Source organism: Phaethon aethereus (assembly GCF_964289735.1).
Source record: "Phaethon aethereus genome assembly, chromosome: 5".
Lineage (NCBI taxonomy): Eukaryota > Metazoa > Chordata > Aves > Phaethontiformes > Phaethontidae > Phaethon > Phaethon aethereus.
Window position 1 is genome coordinate 19,536,575 of NC_138579.1, and position 13,810 is coordinate 19,550,384.

General features: G+C 38.6%; 1 protein-coding gene across 1 annotated transcript in view; it reads left to right on the forward strand.

Moving 5' to 3' along the window:
* CCDC88C (coiled-coil domain containing 88C) overlaps nucleotides 1–13,810 on the forward strand; it is a gene marked incomplete at its 3' end in the record, with an annotated part of 95,761 nt that overhangs the window by 57,495 nt on the left and 24,456 nt on the right. The window contains exons 11-15 of the mRNA XM_082000779.1: nucleotides 2,774–2,920; nucleotides 4,323–4,467; nucleotides 6,248–6,429; nucleotides 9,934–10,071; nucleotides 11,518–12,588. Of these exons, the coding sequence (XP_081856905.1) occupies nucleotides 2,774–2,920; nucleotides 4,323–4,467; nucleotides 6,248–6,429; nucleotides 9,934–10,071; nucleotides 11,518–12,588 (1,683 nt within the window). The remainder of the gene's footprint in view (nucleotides 1–2,773; nucleotides 2,921–4,322; nucleotides 4,468–6,247; nucleotides 6,430–9,933; nucleotides 10,072–11,517; nucleotides 12,589–13,810) is intronic.

Consider the following 13,810-nt stretch of genomic DNA (forward strand, 5'->3'; position numbering starts at 1 on the left):
CACCCTGATTGTGCAACCACTTACCCCAGAGTTAATTGTAACCATATGAGTACACAATGCACATTCTTAAAGCTATTTCAAGGCACAGTGATACAGGACTAAACCACAGTATGTAGTTTATTTTAGGAATTACAAAAGCAGATCTTATATGTTGGATATTAAGCCATCACAGTTTATGATATAAAACACAGGGTTTTTTTTAATTCCTTGCCTAGTAAATTGTGTATTAAAAAAAAAAATCCACAGCAAACTATTTTTGCTGTCAATTTAAAAATAAACTTATAGTTACAAAATCATGTTGATGGGTTTGTTAATTAAAGAAAAAAAAATAATTGTAGTGTAAGCACCACCACTCCAGGATCACCTCCTGCTGATTGTCTAACAAGTATGATTTGTAGCCAGATACATTTTTAGGTCACCTGTGTTATCCCAGTGACTTCTGGGAGATGTTAGTGCTGGCATGTTTTAGTTAGGACAGTTTTACCTTCCAGGCCTTGAGATGTAACTCTACAAAGCTCCTATGGAGTAATTATTTAAATTATATGAATTTTCAATATTAAGACAACCTCAGATCATGGGTACACCAGTGAGCAATGTTGACCTCACTATAGCAGGCATTTCCACCAGGTTACTAATTTAAGATTTCATCAGAACTGCTTTGAACTGACATGTCTGCCCCTCCTGTACTTCAGTGTTCTGTATATTGCAGCTCCCAGTGATGTGTGGTTTGTACCAGAGCCTGGATGTGTGTATGTACTTGGCACGTAGCTTGACTCTTCATGAGACACTAAAATAACTAGTTCCTGCTTGGTAAGCAGTTTTGGGGATAGTTCTTAGGCCATGTTTTTGAGGTCAGACACCACCTTACTACTTAGGGCTGTGGTCCAGATTGAGGTGGTCTAGCACAGTAAATTTTTGTCATGTTGCTGTTTCATTACAGGTATTCTGGCAGCTTACATGACACCCAGCACATTTTATGTAGTGTACTTCCTCTGGTCTGTCATCTGTTCAGTGTCAGCCTTTTTAGTTTGCCCACCCTGAAGTAACCCTGTTAGATCAGACTTGGCCCAAAATGCTGGTTCTATAAAGTTAGTGTTTCAGTATTATTATTACTATTTTAGTAACTTGTGTACTCAGACATTTTAATTTCTGTAGTTGAATCACTTCATAAGCACTAACATACCTGTCCTTTTAACACTACTGTGGTAGGGAAATTTTTTCTCTCATATTTTGCAAGTTGGTAGCTGACCCACTGAGAGATCAAGGGCGATACGGTACTGCGTAAAGTAGACTTTCCATATTGTGCCATCTACAGTCAAGATGCAGCAAACAACTAAGATTACTTGCTATATAAGGCTGTTAAGTCATGGTCCTTTGTAGTATCAAAAAGCAAGGGGAATGTCTGTCATCAGATACTCTTAGCTTGTGCTTTACAGCTGTCTTTTTTTCTTTTTGTTTTTTAAATAACTGAGTCACATAAAGTTTCTTAAGGCTGATTCTACCCCAAAAATGAGAATGTAGTTGCTGATTAAGCAGTGAAAGTGATTTGCTCATGCCTGGTGATCTTTCAGGAATCTACTTGGTTTGGATGTTTGTGGTCTGAGAGAGCTGACACGAACACTAATGTCAGCAGAGACTTCACATTTTGAAGACAGTTGTCCAGGAATAAACTTGTGAAGCCATGACCATTCCGTCCTGCCTGCATACGCATTTTCCGTTTTTGCATATTTCATTGGAGCAGGGGAAGAGATGGGAAGAGGAAGGAGGAAAGCAAAGAAAGACAGAAGGAGATTTCTTGAGGCAATCAAATAATCTGCTTCTTGCCCCATTGTAACTCTTAGGGGCAAAAATCCTTCCTGTATCTATTTAACCTTTTAAATGCTGATGTGTTCCTGCCTTAGAAAATTCTGTCTCTGACTCAAGACTTATCTGATGATCAACAAGAGTAAAAGCTAGCAGCGAGGTACTATAACTTGAAATAAGACACAATTTAATAAACGTGTTTAAAATATGACCAAGAATGGATGACCATATTTTATGCTTTGGACATTTCATGTTTCTGGAGATAAGATACTTGAATGCACAGAGCTTCATTTGTTGCTTTGCAAGGAACATTCAGGGTGCAGTGTAATTAAATTGTTTCTAATGCTGTGGCTACAGCAGAATAGTAAGTTAAACTTTTACTCAGTAAAAACAGGTCCCAAAGCTGTAATGGATAAGCAGCATGGCTTGTGCAGTTAATGCTCATGTGTTTATTGAGGATGGGGCAGGGTGTGAGTTAAGTGCTAAGTATAAAACAGATTCTTTTTTAAGTGAATTAAAATTCTGTTCATGAGAGAGAGAAACTTCATTAAACAGACACTGTAACATCCTTTGAAAGTAAATCTATTTTGAAACTGGGGGCTACAGTAAGTTAGCTAAGGAAATGGTTATTTTAATAGTGGAATTGGAATTGAACAGTTGCTGTTCTGTGTTTTGAGTCTCTTTGGTGCACCTCTTGATCTAGTCTCATAGAAAGCAAAAGGAACTCCATTAAACTTCTAAAATTTCAGGAAAAAACAATAAGAAATATTAGATTTACTTGCATTAATGACTCACAGATAATTAAACATGGTATCATCTCCCATTAAAACATCAGGTAAAAACATTTTTATGAAACAGAGAAACATGTCAAACTTCTTTCTTGTGTTTTGCAATGTCAGTTTATGAAAGTCACCTGGTCTTTGAAAAGCCAGTTCATCTAAAGAGATTAATAGTTACTTTTTCTCCCTAGGAGTTAAGAGAGGATAACATCATATTAATTGAAACAAAGGCAATGCTAGAAGAACAGCTAACAATGGCAAGAGCTCGTGGTGATAAACTGCATGAATTAGAGAAGGAAAATTTGCAGTTGAAATCCAAACTTCATGATGTAGAGCTGGTATGCCCTCTCTTTTTCATTATGCTGATTTTTTGAACTTCTGTTTTTATACAGGGTCACAGATTCATGTCACAGAAACCAGTGAAGACAGGCAAATAAACCAGCAGTGGTTTTAAAGAGGTCTTTAGTTTGAACTTTGTGTACATGAATTCTTGAAATACTGTAAGGTTAACAGTGTAAATATTGCCAATGCGGCTTTGTGTGAGACTGAATTCAATTTTATGCAAGAAGGTATATCACAATTTTAAAATACAGTTTGCTTTCATACATATTGATAACAGAGATGTTAAAGTCTGTCAGTTGTGTAGAAATCTGTAGGTATAGGAAATTAAATCTACTATAGCAAATGACCTTTCTTGTTGGAAACAAAGCCCCCAGCCATTAGTGACTTTAAAAATCCGTTACTTCTGTAAAAGACACAAAATTCCAAAATTTATTTCTGTGTAAATCAGAGACTTACTGCTTCATAGACAAGGAAACATAAGAAGTGGTAGATTGTCTACAAACAAAAAGTAACATTGGATTTTATGATCCTACTAGAAATAATAAATACTTTTTCATGTCTTGTATTTTACTTAACACTCCTTCTCTTATCCCACTGTGGTTTAAATTCTTGTGTGTTTAACTGTATAGGGTTTCCAACAGGAAACAAAGATGTTGAGGGTGCTGTGTGGTGTTATGTTTAATAACTGATTCAGGTCATGCCATGCTCCAGCTTTGCCAAAGTGGCTGATGATTCTGAATGACTCTTTTCTACGTGACCTGATGAATTTTTGGGTAATGCTTCCTGAAAATTTTGGACCCCTTGAGGCACCACTTCAGCTCCCAGAAATGGAAATGGCCAAAATAGTCACAAGAAGCAACAGCAGATTCATTCTGCAGATCTGTTTTCTGGATATTTTAAAACACAAATTATGAAGCGGATGTTACTTACCAATCCATATGACTGGATGTAAATTTGACATGATGAGTTGAAGAAAATCTGTAGAATTCAAGGTTGTATCTGCAGAGTCTCCAGTGTGTCAGTGCACGATGCTACATGTTTTTGAAGAGCTTAGCTCTGGAGACAGCTTGAAATCCAGCCTGCCCTACTAGCCCTGGCTTGTACTGGCCCTGTCATCACCCGGTATGTTCTCACTCCAGTCACCCTCCCTCCAAGTGTATCATGGACCTGAGCTGACTCTAATCAGGGCTAGCTGGGTGTCTCTGCTCTGCATTTTGTGGCATGTATGGTAGGCCACAGCAAACATTTAATGCTGTACATGTATTTCAATATAAAAGCTTACAGTGTTTAAGGAGATTCTTCTACCCTCAATGTATGTCGTGCTTGCAGCAGTTCAACTGACAAAACAATCTTATGGTAAGCTGAATATGCATTTTCATTCATGTGTGTCTTGGACAGGACCGGGACACAGACAAGAAGAGAATTGAAGAGCTGCTGGAGGAGAACATGGTCCTGGAGATAGCACAGAAACAGAGCATGAACGAGTCTGCACACCTAGGCTGGGAACTAGAACAGCTGTCTAAAAGCACAGATCTTGCAGATAGTGAGTATCAGCTGGGGTAGCTGTTGTTGTGTTTGTGGCCTCTTTCAACAGGTTGGTTGACTGAGATGGGAACAGAAGTTGAGTCCAAGCTTGGAGTGGAGAGCTTCCCTCATTCAGCCACTTGACTTTGAACTTAGGTTGTCAGAACTTCTAAAATGTATTAATTTTAGTTTCTTTCACTTTCTTTTGAAAGTATTAAAATGTTTTCCTTTTATTTTGTTTGTTACTGAGAGAGTGACTTCTAAGTAAAATGATGAAAACTAAAAAAAAAAAAAAAAAAAAAAGCTTTGTAAATGACACAGCAGAAGTGTCACACTGAACACTGGATGTTTCTAGCTGAATGGATGGGAGGAGTCTGTGATCATTAGTATTCTTTAGTACAATTAGCACAGACAATTAGCTGGTCTTTAAGTCCCAGGAAGTAGTGTACGCTGAAGTCATTTATTTTTACTAGATACTGAAAAATATGTACAGTTAAAATAACTGGCTGATTATTTTTTTTAATGGTTGATTTGATTTCCATAACTATCACAAACATAACTAATGCTTCTTTTACTAGTCAGGTTTTAGCATTGGTTTCTGTGTCTAACATTCATTCTGTGTGTAATACCAGCCTAAGTAACAATGCTAAATGGAATTTGGGAAATATAAGCTATTTTGTGGAGCTCAGTGTGCAGCTTTTATTGATTACTCACCTGATTCTGCTAAGACTTGCATGTTTGGCTTTGTGTACCAGGAACAGTTTAACTTGAAGACAACGCAATAAATTAGAGTAAGCAGATGTTCAGTTTTCAGGACAGCTGTCTAGAAGAATAGCTTTGTTTTGTAAAATAACTGAATGTGTCCCTGACACCAGTTCTCAAATCTACTTGCTATCGAGGATCTGAGTTCTCTTTACTAAGATTAATGGCTAATTAATTGTTACTTTTAATTAATAAACTTGCAAAGTAGGTTTACCTTAGCTTGAGAAGTGAATGGCAGTCAATTCCTCCTTATGTGTAATCAAGGCTATTTCTTATTATACTAGTCAGTGGGGAAAAACCACCATTCTCTCAAAGCTTACAAATATTGATGAAGAGTATTTCAGGAAAATGTAAAACTAACTTATTTTCTGCCTTGTTTCAAATAACAAGTTTTGCCCTCTTCCTGATTTGGTTTCACCAGTGACGTAACAGAAGGAAGGATGCTAGTTTTATTTTATTATCTCTTATTTATTCATTTCTGAAAGTCAATTTCATATGAAATGTGGTTTTGAGGTGAAGGGTAGCAGTTATTCCATGTGAAACAGAGGGTTGCGCTCATAATTATTCAGGTGCTGAGCAGAGAAATGAACAGAACAGTGAGGCTTTGGTGCTGGGAGTTAAGGCTGAGAGGTAGTGAGACTTCTGATCTACAAACATATACAGTAAAATAACTTCTCTGTTGTAAAACTTGCATAAATTTTGGAAGTAAAAATGGAAGTATGAGAGGGTATCAAAGTATATTTTACTACTAACATTAAACATGCTACTAACATGACAAAAGCAACTTTAAGAAGAGTTAGGAAAGTAAGTAACTTTTAAGATGGTTATCTGTTCAGATACTTCCCTATTTAATAAAATCTTAATTGTTATCTGTGAAAATGGTTTCTATTTTTAACAAAGTGTTTACTTAACAGTCAAGCTGAAATGATAAGGATCTGACTGCAATTATCTATGAAGACAGGTGAATCTTAAGGACCTAGGAAGGGAGATGTTTGTGAATTGGTTAGTGCCACCTTCTGATTCTCATGTTTCAACAGCCAGAAAGTCCTTTGTGTTTGAGTTGAATGAATGTGCTTCAAGTCGCATACTGAAGCTAGAGAAGGATAATCAGAGCTTGCAGAACACAATCCAAGAGCTGAGAGATGCCTCCTTGACCTCCAGAGAGAGCAGCCTAAAGTTTGTGGAACTGGAAAAGGAAAATCAACAGCTTAGCAAAAAGGTAATTTGCTCACAGGAACAAACAGAGCTCTTTGGTTTTTAAACAGTGTGTGCAGGGTTGTATGGCATTCCTGAATGATGAGGGATTGCGGGGAATTCACCTGTGTTCCCCAGAAGACTGGGCATGTTTTTGGGCCCATCTGTTTAATTATGTTCTAACACTGGTATACTCTGTTGCCTTCTACTTCACTGCCTACTTAGCGTCATAGTAAGCAAAGGTGACTGTTCCTGTTTCTTAAAAGCTGTCTTTCAGTGCTCGTTTGCCCCGTCAGATTGTACTGTTGATTGTGTCCCTTTTTGTCTTATGGCAGTCACTACTAGGCAAGGAAACCATGGCTACATTGAACTATTTTGTTTGTTTGAAAGTTTTAATATTGTTTCCATGTAAGTCAAATCACATGGGTGAATTCAGGTTAGTATATTTTTAATTAAGTCTTTTTTTCTGTCCATAGTTGTGGATCAGCTCTTTCTCTTTGTGTTATCCTTTTGGCTATTAGAAGTTCTCTAATGTCTCCCTCTCTGTAAAGATCTGGGTTCTTTTAATCTTTATAACAAACATGCAGGTCATCACTTTTAAAATTTATTTTTATGTGTGTTACTCTGTTATTAACTGTGATTACATTCAGCTCAAATGCCAACTCAGTACTTGTCATTGTGAAACATGGTGCTCAGTTCACCTCCAACCACTATATTTTTGTCTGGCTAGTAACTTGCGCCCTGAACCCTGATTACTTGACCTAAGTGCCAGTGGGGAAAGAGGATGCTTGCTGGCATCAGAAAATTTCTATGTCTCTTTTTTTCCATGTTCCTATCTTTGCTAAATTTTCCGGAATCCAGGGCTCGTTTCTCCTTGTCCCATTGCTGCTGTAACCTCTGTGTGTGACACTGATACCAAGATTTCAGTCCCCTTGGGCCTGCTTATGGGCTAACTGAATGTTTTAAAGGATAAGGGGGAAAGAATTTGGATATGAAATACTGGTCATGGATTACCAGATTGTAACTAGCAGAGTGCCAGTTTCTCTGCCAAGGAGAACAGGTATCTATCACTGGATCACTCCATCTTCTAGAGAGATTCTTTTGCCAAGTTGAGAGACCAGTTCTGCTTCTTGGCTTTCTTCTGTGAACAAGGAATACTGCAAAAATTCAGTTCACTGTACTCCTCCTTCCACACTCACATTTATCACCAGTTGTGTATGAGTAATGCACTCCAGCTCTAATTTACATGCTTTAAAATTTGAGATCAAGGCATATAAAACACTCAGCAGATACCTGTGGTGTATCTGCAGTTTAAGTCACTTGAACAACTGTGGTCAACCTTTGGCTTTGCCCCAGGCACATTCCTGTGGGCACCTCCTGTTATGGCACTGTATTGGTGCCAACAGTTGTGATTACAGAATTAGTCTGATGTTTTTGATGATGATGAATGCGTTGGCATGGTGGGGTTACCTACAGGTCTGGTAGTTAAATAAGACAAACACCCGTGTTGGGAATGCCTGTGTGGTGAAAGGGGGCACTGTATGCATCAGACCAATGAGAAAAAAAATGGCAGTTAGAAATACTGCTGTTAAGAGCAGTTGAAATGTGTGAACTCTTCACCAGAGAAACAGAACATGATGGGAGCTGTTGATCGAGTACCACAGGCCAGTCAAGTTGTTGATGGAGTTCACCTCCCACTCAGGGACATTTGGGGGAAAAAAGGTAGTAGATAGTATTCTGTAGTCTGTCTGGGGCATACAGCTGTCTCTCAGTGTACAGAGACCTGATACACGATGTGTAAAATAGTCTTGATTTGAGATGTTTGAATTTTTTTTAAATCTTCTCCTCCTCTAACATGCTTTTGTATTTCTCACACATGCATTCCCCTTAATTAGAAGGTCTGCATGTCCACAGGGGGTGTGTGCTAGGGGAAAGGAGGATAATAGGGGAAGTCTCTGATTCGTTGCAGAATGGTTTCTACAGTAGGCGGAGGAGAGGGCAACAGTTCTTAAGGACTGTTAAAGACAAGCATATGTAAAGACACAGGACAAGAGATACGAGAAGTGTTTTTTCTCAAATGTTGTAGGCCTGTAGGTTTTTTTGTAACTTTCCTGAGATACCCATAGTAAAATCTTGCCCCCCTAAAGTCATTTAACTGGATTCAGATTTCATCTACTGTCTGAGACTTTAAAAAATTGTCTGAGTATGCTTGGCTCTCTACTGATCTAGTGCTTAGGAGGATCACATAGCCAGAACAAGATTATTCAGGTAGTACAAGACAAGATAATATGAAGGAAAAGTCACGTACATGGTTTTGTCTTTTTCTTTCTTGCAAGGTTTTCAGAGGAGCTAATAATAGAAAAGCGTCCTTTCAGGCACAGTCAAGTAGCAGCAGTCCAAGTACCTATCTGTTTTCCCTGCATTCCTGACTTCTTGGACTGAAACAAGCTGTAAACAGTAGTTTCTTACTTGCCTCCAGTTTTCTGGGAGGTGCTAATTAAGACCAGCTATTGCTGAGTTACTGAGTTTATGTTCCAGCTTTCTCTGAACAGCTCCTTTGAGACCAATGAACCTTAACATGGTTACATTTCTAACTGTTAAGCCCTTCTTATCTCCAATCTGGGCAGCCCCTGCTTGTTTAAACACTTCCTGTAATGAGGCACATGTTGACATACGCAGAGCCCAGCCTCCAGCTATTTCCCACTTGTAAGAATTATTGTTAATACCTTTTTCATTGACATTTTCACTGTTGGCAAAGTTTATAATACCAACACATAAAAAATTAGTAGATACTTGTGCAGAGCTGTAGGTGCTCACAGTACTTCGCAAGTATACAAAAGAATACTTCCTGACTTGGGGAGCTGAACTCTCTGAGCCTCTTGCTTCTAAATACTGAAGAGCTACCGCTTTTCGGTGCCTAGTGCATTAGGAGTACAACTTTCAAAAGGACAGAGTAAGAAGACATCGTTCATTGTAAGACTGAAACCTTATTCACAGGTCTTTCAAATCCAGTATTGTCACCTGCTGGAGAAGACAGAGAGCGCAGGGGGACGGAAGTTAAACTTGGAGACTCCAGTGCTTTTCCTCTGTTCCTGATTTTTTTTTTTTTTTTTTAAATTCTGTTGCTCACTGAATTGTCCTAATAACTTTCTCTGCCTTCACTGGTAGATTAAGGCCATCAGTGATGGAGAGGGTAGGAGGAGGCAAGTCTCTGAGAAAGGTGAGCACAAGAAACTTAGTCACTGATGACAGGCAAAACAGGGCATTCAGGTAGGCAGATGAAACTTTTCTTACTGCTGTACCTCATATGCTCTGATCTTAATAGGCATGAAGGTGATTTTTGGCACTGTGAGAGAAACAAAACAGTCCATTTCCTCCTCTGAGACTGGCAAGCTGCAGAAGCGAAACTTTACATCTTTCAGCCATAGTCCCCATCTCATTCCTCTCTGGTCTTCAAAATAACTTAAAGTGCAAGCAGTCACTGTGTCAAGCTGTGGCTCATGTGTTTTGGTGTGTTCTTTCCACACAGATCGAGAAGTTGCAAAATCAAATTGAAAAAGAGAAGCAAAGTAATCAAGATCTGGAAAACTTGAGTGAGGAGCTGATAAAAGATAAGGAACAGCTACAAGTCATCATGGAGACTCTAAAAGCTGACAAAGACAGACAGGTGCAAACCACAAATGTGATATAAAAGTATATGCTCAGTAATGGTAATTTACTGATGCCATTTAGAGCATCTGGTTCTCTTAGGGAGATAGGGCAATTTGAGAGCTATTAAGTGCAGGTTGAACTTGTTTGAATGTAGGTAAAAGGTTTCTTTGAGCAAAAAAGCCCAGCATGTCTTGGTAGCTACTGCTCCTGTAACCATAGGGGGATCTTCAGGCTGTTGGAAGAACAGACCTTCCCTCTTTGGGGAATAAAGCCCTGGATCTTACTAAATGGGATACCAGCTGGTTTTAGAATGTGCAAATAAACCCCCATTTTATTGCAGAAGATGGGTCTTCTGCCAGCCTTATGTCCTGATTGGTTTGGTTGGGTTTTCTTAGACCCAACCTTCTTTGCTCTATTTTAAAAAGATGCTGAGAAAGCATTTATGTCTTCTGAATTGATATTTTAAATGCCCTTCAGCTTTTACTACTGTGCTGCAGTTCATGTGCAATGCCTTGAAACTATCCTATTACAGGTTCGTGCAAGGTATCATCTGTATTAATTTAACTAGTGAAGAAAATACAGACTCAGGTCATTGAAGGCTGGTCTATATCTTTTAAACCTGTATTAAAATTAACTTCCAAGATTTGTGGGGTGGGTGAAGATTAATGGCAAAATGTTTTATTTGTGTAGTGCTTTACATCTTGAAGGATTCTTACCCAGACTTCTACCTGGGAAACTGCACTTTACCACCAAAGTCCTACGTTTCAGTTAGAACACATACAGACTCTTTGTGGTAAGAATTAATGAATGCTTCACAGGTAGGGCAGGAAGTAAAAACAGAGGTATCTTCAATTGTCAGAAAAGGATAGATTCTGATTTTTTTCAGCTATAAGTCCTTTTTGATTTGTGTGGATGTTGTCTATATAAGAATCAAATGTAAATTGCAGTCTAAGTCACAATTGCTTCAGCTGAAATTTGGCTAGTGGTGTAAGTATACTGTTTTTACAGAAAGTGTGTCCCTGATGAGATGTAGAACTGCTATAAATTTTCAAATGTTTTGTGGTTTCTGATGCCTTATTGGAGAGAATGTGTCTCTTCAGATGCCAGAGGGGTGAATGTAAACCTAGACAGAAAGGTACCCTTTATTAGGAATGACTCTTAAGAAAGCATCCTCTCCAAGGTGTTCTCTCAAGGTCACTTGTCCACTTTCTCCCTCTGCCTCGACCTTCTTAGCTGGTAGGAGGAATATAGCATCATTTTTAATTTGTTAGAATCCCATGTTACCAGAGGTAACAATTTTTACACGCATTTATCTTGTTGGTTTTACTCGGGGAAAACTGTTGAGGAGTTTGTCTTGGATTAAATGGACGTGGTTTTGTCCTGTTTGCTTCAAGATTAATTTATACAGCGCATTGTAAGGTAGATGAGTAACGTTTGTGTGAATTTTTTATTGTTTATGTAGATAAAGGACCTTAAACAAGAAAATGATCACCTTAATCAAGTGGTCTTATCCCTGAGACAAAGATCTCAAGTGAGCAGTGAGGCAAGAGTAAAAGATATTGAAAAAGAGAATAAGATCCTTCATGAAACAGTTACAGAGACTAGTAGCAAACTGAGCAAGCTGGAATTTGAGAAGAAACAGTTGCAAAAGGATTTTGACCAGGTTAAAGAAAAAGTGGAAAGAGTGGAAGAAATGGAAAAAGAGCTCCATCGGCTGGAGAGGGAGAATGAACAGCTCACTAAGAAAGCAGCAGCAATGAAAATAGTGACAGAAAAAGTTGAAGTTCTCGAGCAGGAGAATGGGGATCTGGAAGTAGAAAATAGGAAGCTGAGAAAATCCCTGGACACATTGCAGAATATTTCCATCCGGCTAGGGGACCTGGAAAGGGACAACAAGCAGTTGGATGAAGAAAATCTAGAGCTTAGGAGAGTGGTGGAGACAATGAGATTTACCAGCACAAAAATGGCACAAATAGAAGCAGAAAATAAAGATTTGGAGAGGGAGAAAGAGGACTTAAGGAAGAATGTGGAAATGTTAAAAGCAATGAACAAGAAATCAGAAAGGCTGGAGTTAAGCTATCAGAGCGTCAACTCGGAAAATCAGAGACTTCAGCAAATCTTGGAGAACAGCAGCAAAAAGATCCAGGAGCTAGAAAAAGAAGTACAAGGAATGGAGAGTGAAAATCAGAGCCTCCAGAGAAACCTTGAGGAACTAAAAATTTCTACCAAACTGCTAGAGAGGTTAGAAAAGGAGAACAAAGCCCTGGAACAAGAAATGTCTCAGCTTGAGAAAGACAAAAAAATGCTAGAGAAAGAAACAAAACGGCTTTGGCAGCAAGTGGAGCTGAAAGATGCTATTTTGGATGATAGTACAGTAAAGTTGGCAGTTGCTGAGAAAGAAAATAAGACACTGGAAAAGGAAATTGCTCGATTCAGAGATTCATCTAATAAGCTGAAAGAATTTGAAAAGGACAATAAAGATCTCATAAAGCAAGTTACAATTGATAAAAGAACACTAGCTACATTGAGAGAGGTAAGCAAAAATAATACTACTGGTTTCAATACGACGCTATTTTTTGCTTCAGCTCTGTGAAGTACCAAAGGGAGACAGCTATGCCATGACTAATACACGAGCTAGGAGATCTCAACAGCCTTAACAGCCATCGCTGTGTTGCCTTGGAGACTGGAATGGCCAAAAACTGCAATGTTCCACTTCGTGTCCACAAGCACAACGTCTCCAAATGACATCTTTTTTTCATGCAGAATAGGTTTTTAACACAGCTTCCATGTGGTAGCTGTAAACCAAATATTTTGATAGTTTCTGTAATCTTGTGACCACAAAATTGTTTGCTAATGTGAGAGCTCCAGCAGGGGAGGTTCTAGAAATTAAAGCACTTGTTGAGGACACATTAACGTCCCTGTTCTAGAACAGACTTAGCTAAGACAAGAACCATCCCAGATGACCAGCCTTTCAAAAATAGCTGCACCAAGTTTTTGCTTTACAACTGCCTGCAGCATTTTTCCCCAAAAGCTTCCATTCGGAGTGAGAGCATGCTAAGCAGTTCTGTTAAGCAGCCGCGATCTCTTCCAAAACCCCTCTCCACTGCAGAATGCAGCAATCGACACTTTTCCTAGTAGTAATCTTTTTAAAATACACAGTTGGCACTAGGACATTGGGAAACTAATGATGTGCATGCCAGAACCTGATTCTCTTATAAGTGGCCTATGAGCAGATTCAGGTTATTGCAGCTGCTGCTGTCCTGCCAGAAACAGGATTTCCTGTGAAAGAGCATTCAAAGGAGTAATGGTCAATGCAGTGGTAGCTCAGTGAAATAAGTAAGTTTAGCAAGACTAATGCAGTAAGCAGTTACTTTCTTGAAGATTTAGAGGTGTGTTAGTTTTTTGAAGCATTAGTGTAATTTTGAGGAGGAAAAAAAGTGTTTAAAAGAGTTTAAAAAGAACATTTTAAACAGTCCCAACTTGTGTTTCTATCCAACTTCCCTTAAAAATAAGTAAAATAGCATTTCTGAGAAGGCTGGTTTTTAATCTTTCCTTCTCAGACTTCAGCAAATTTCCAGTGGTGCAGACCCTTAAAGAAGTATATCCTCCTGTGCTTAGTTACTTTCTATAGGCTCTACAGGAGTTGTTCATGGTTATCTGAAGGGACCTGTCTACAGACCATGGATTGGCATTGACCTTGGCCTTACCTTTTTTTACCTTTGCCATGTAAATGAATATGTGGCTAAATTTGTGAT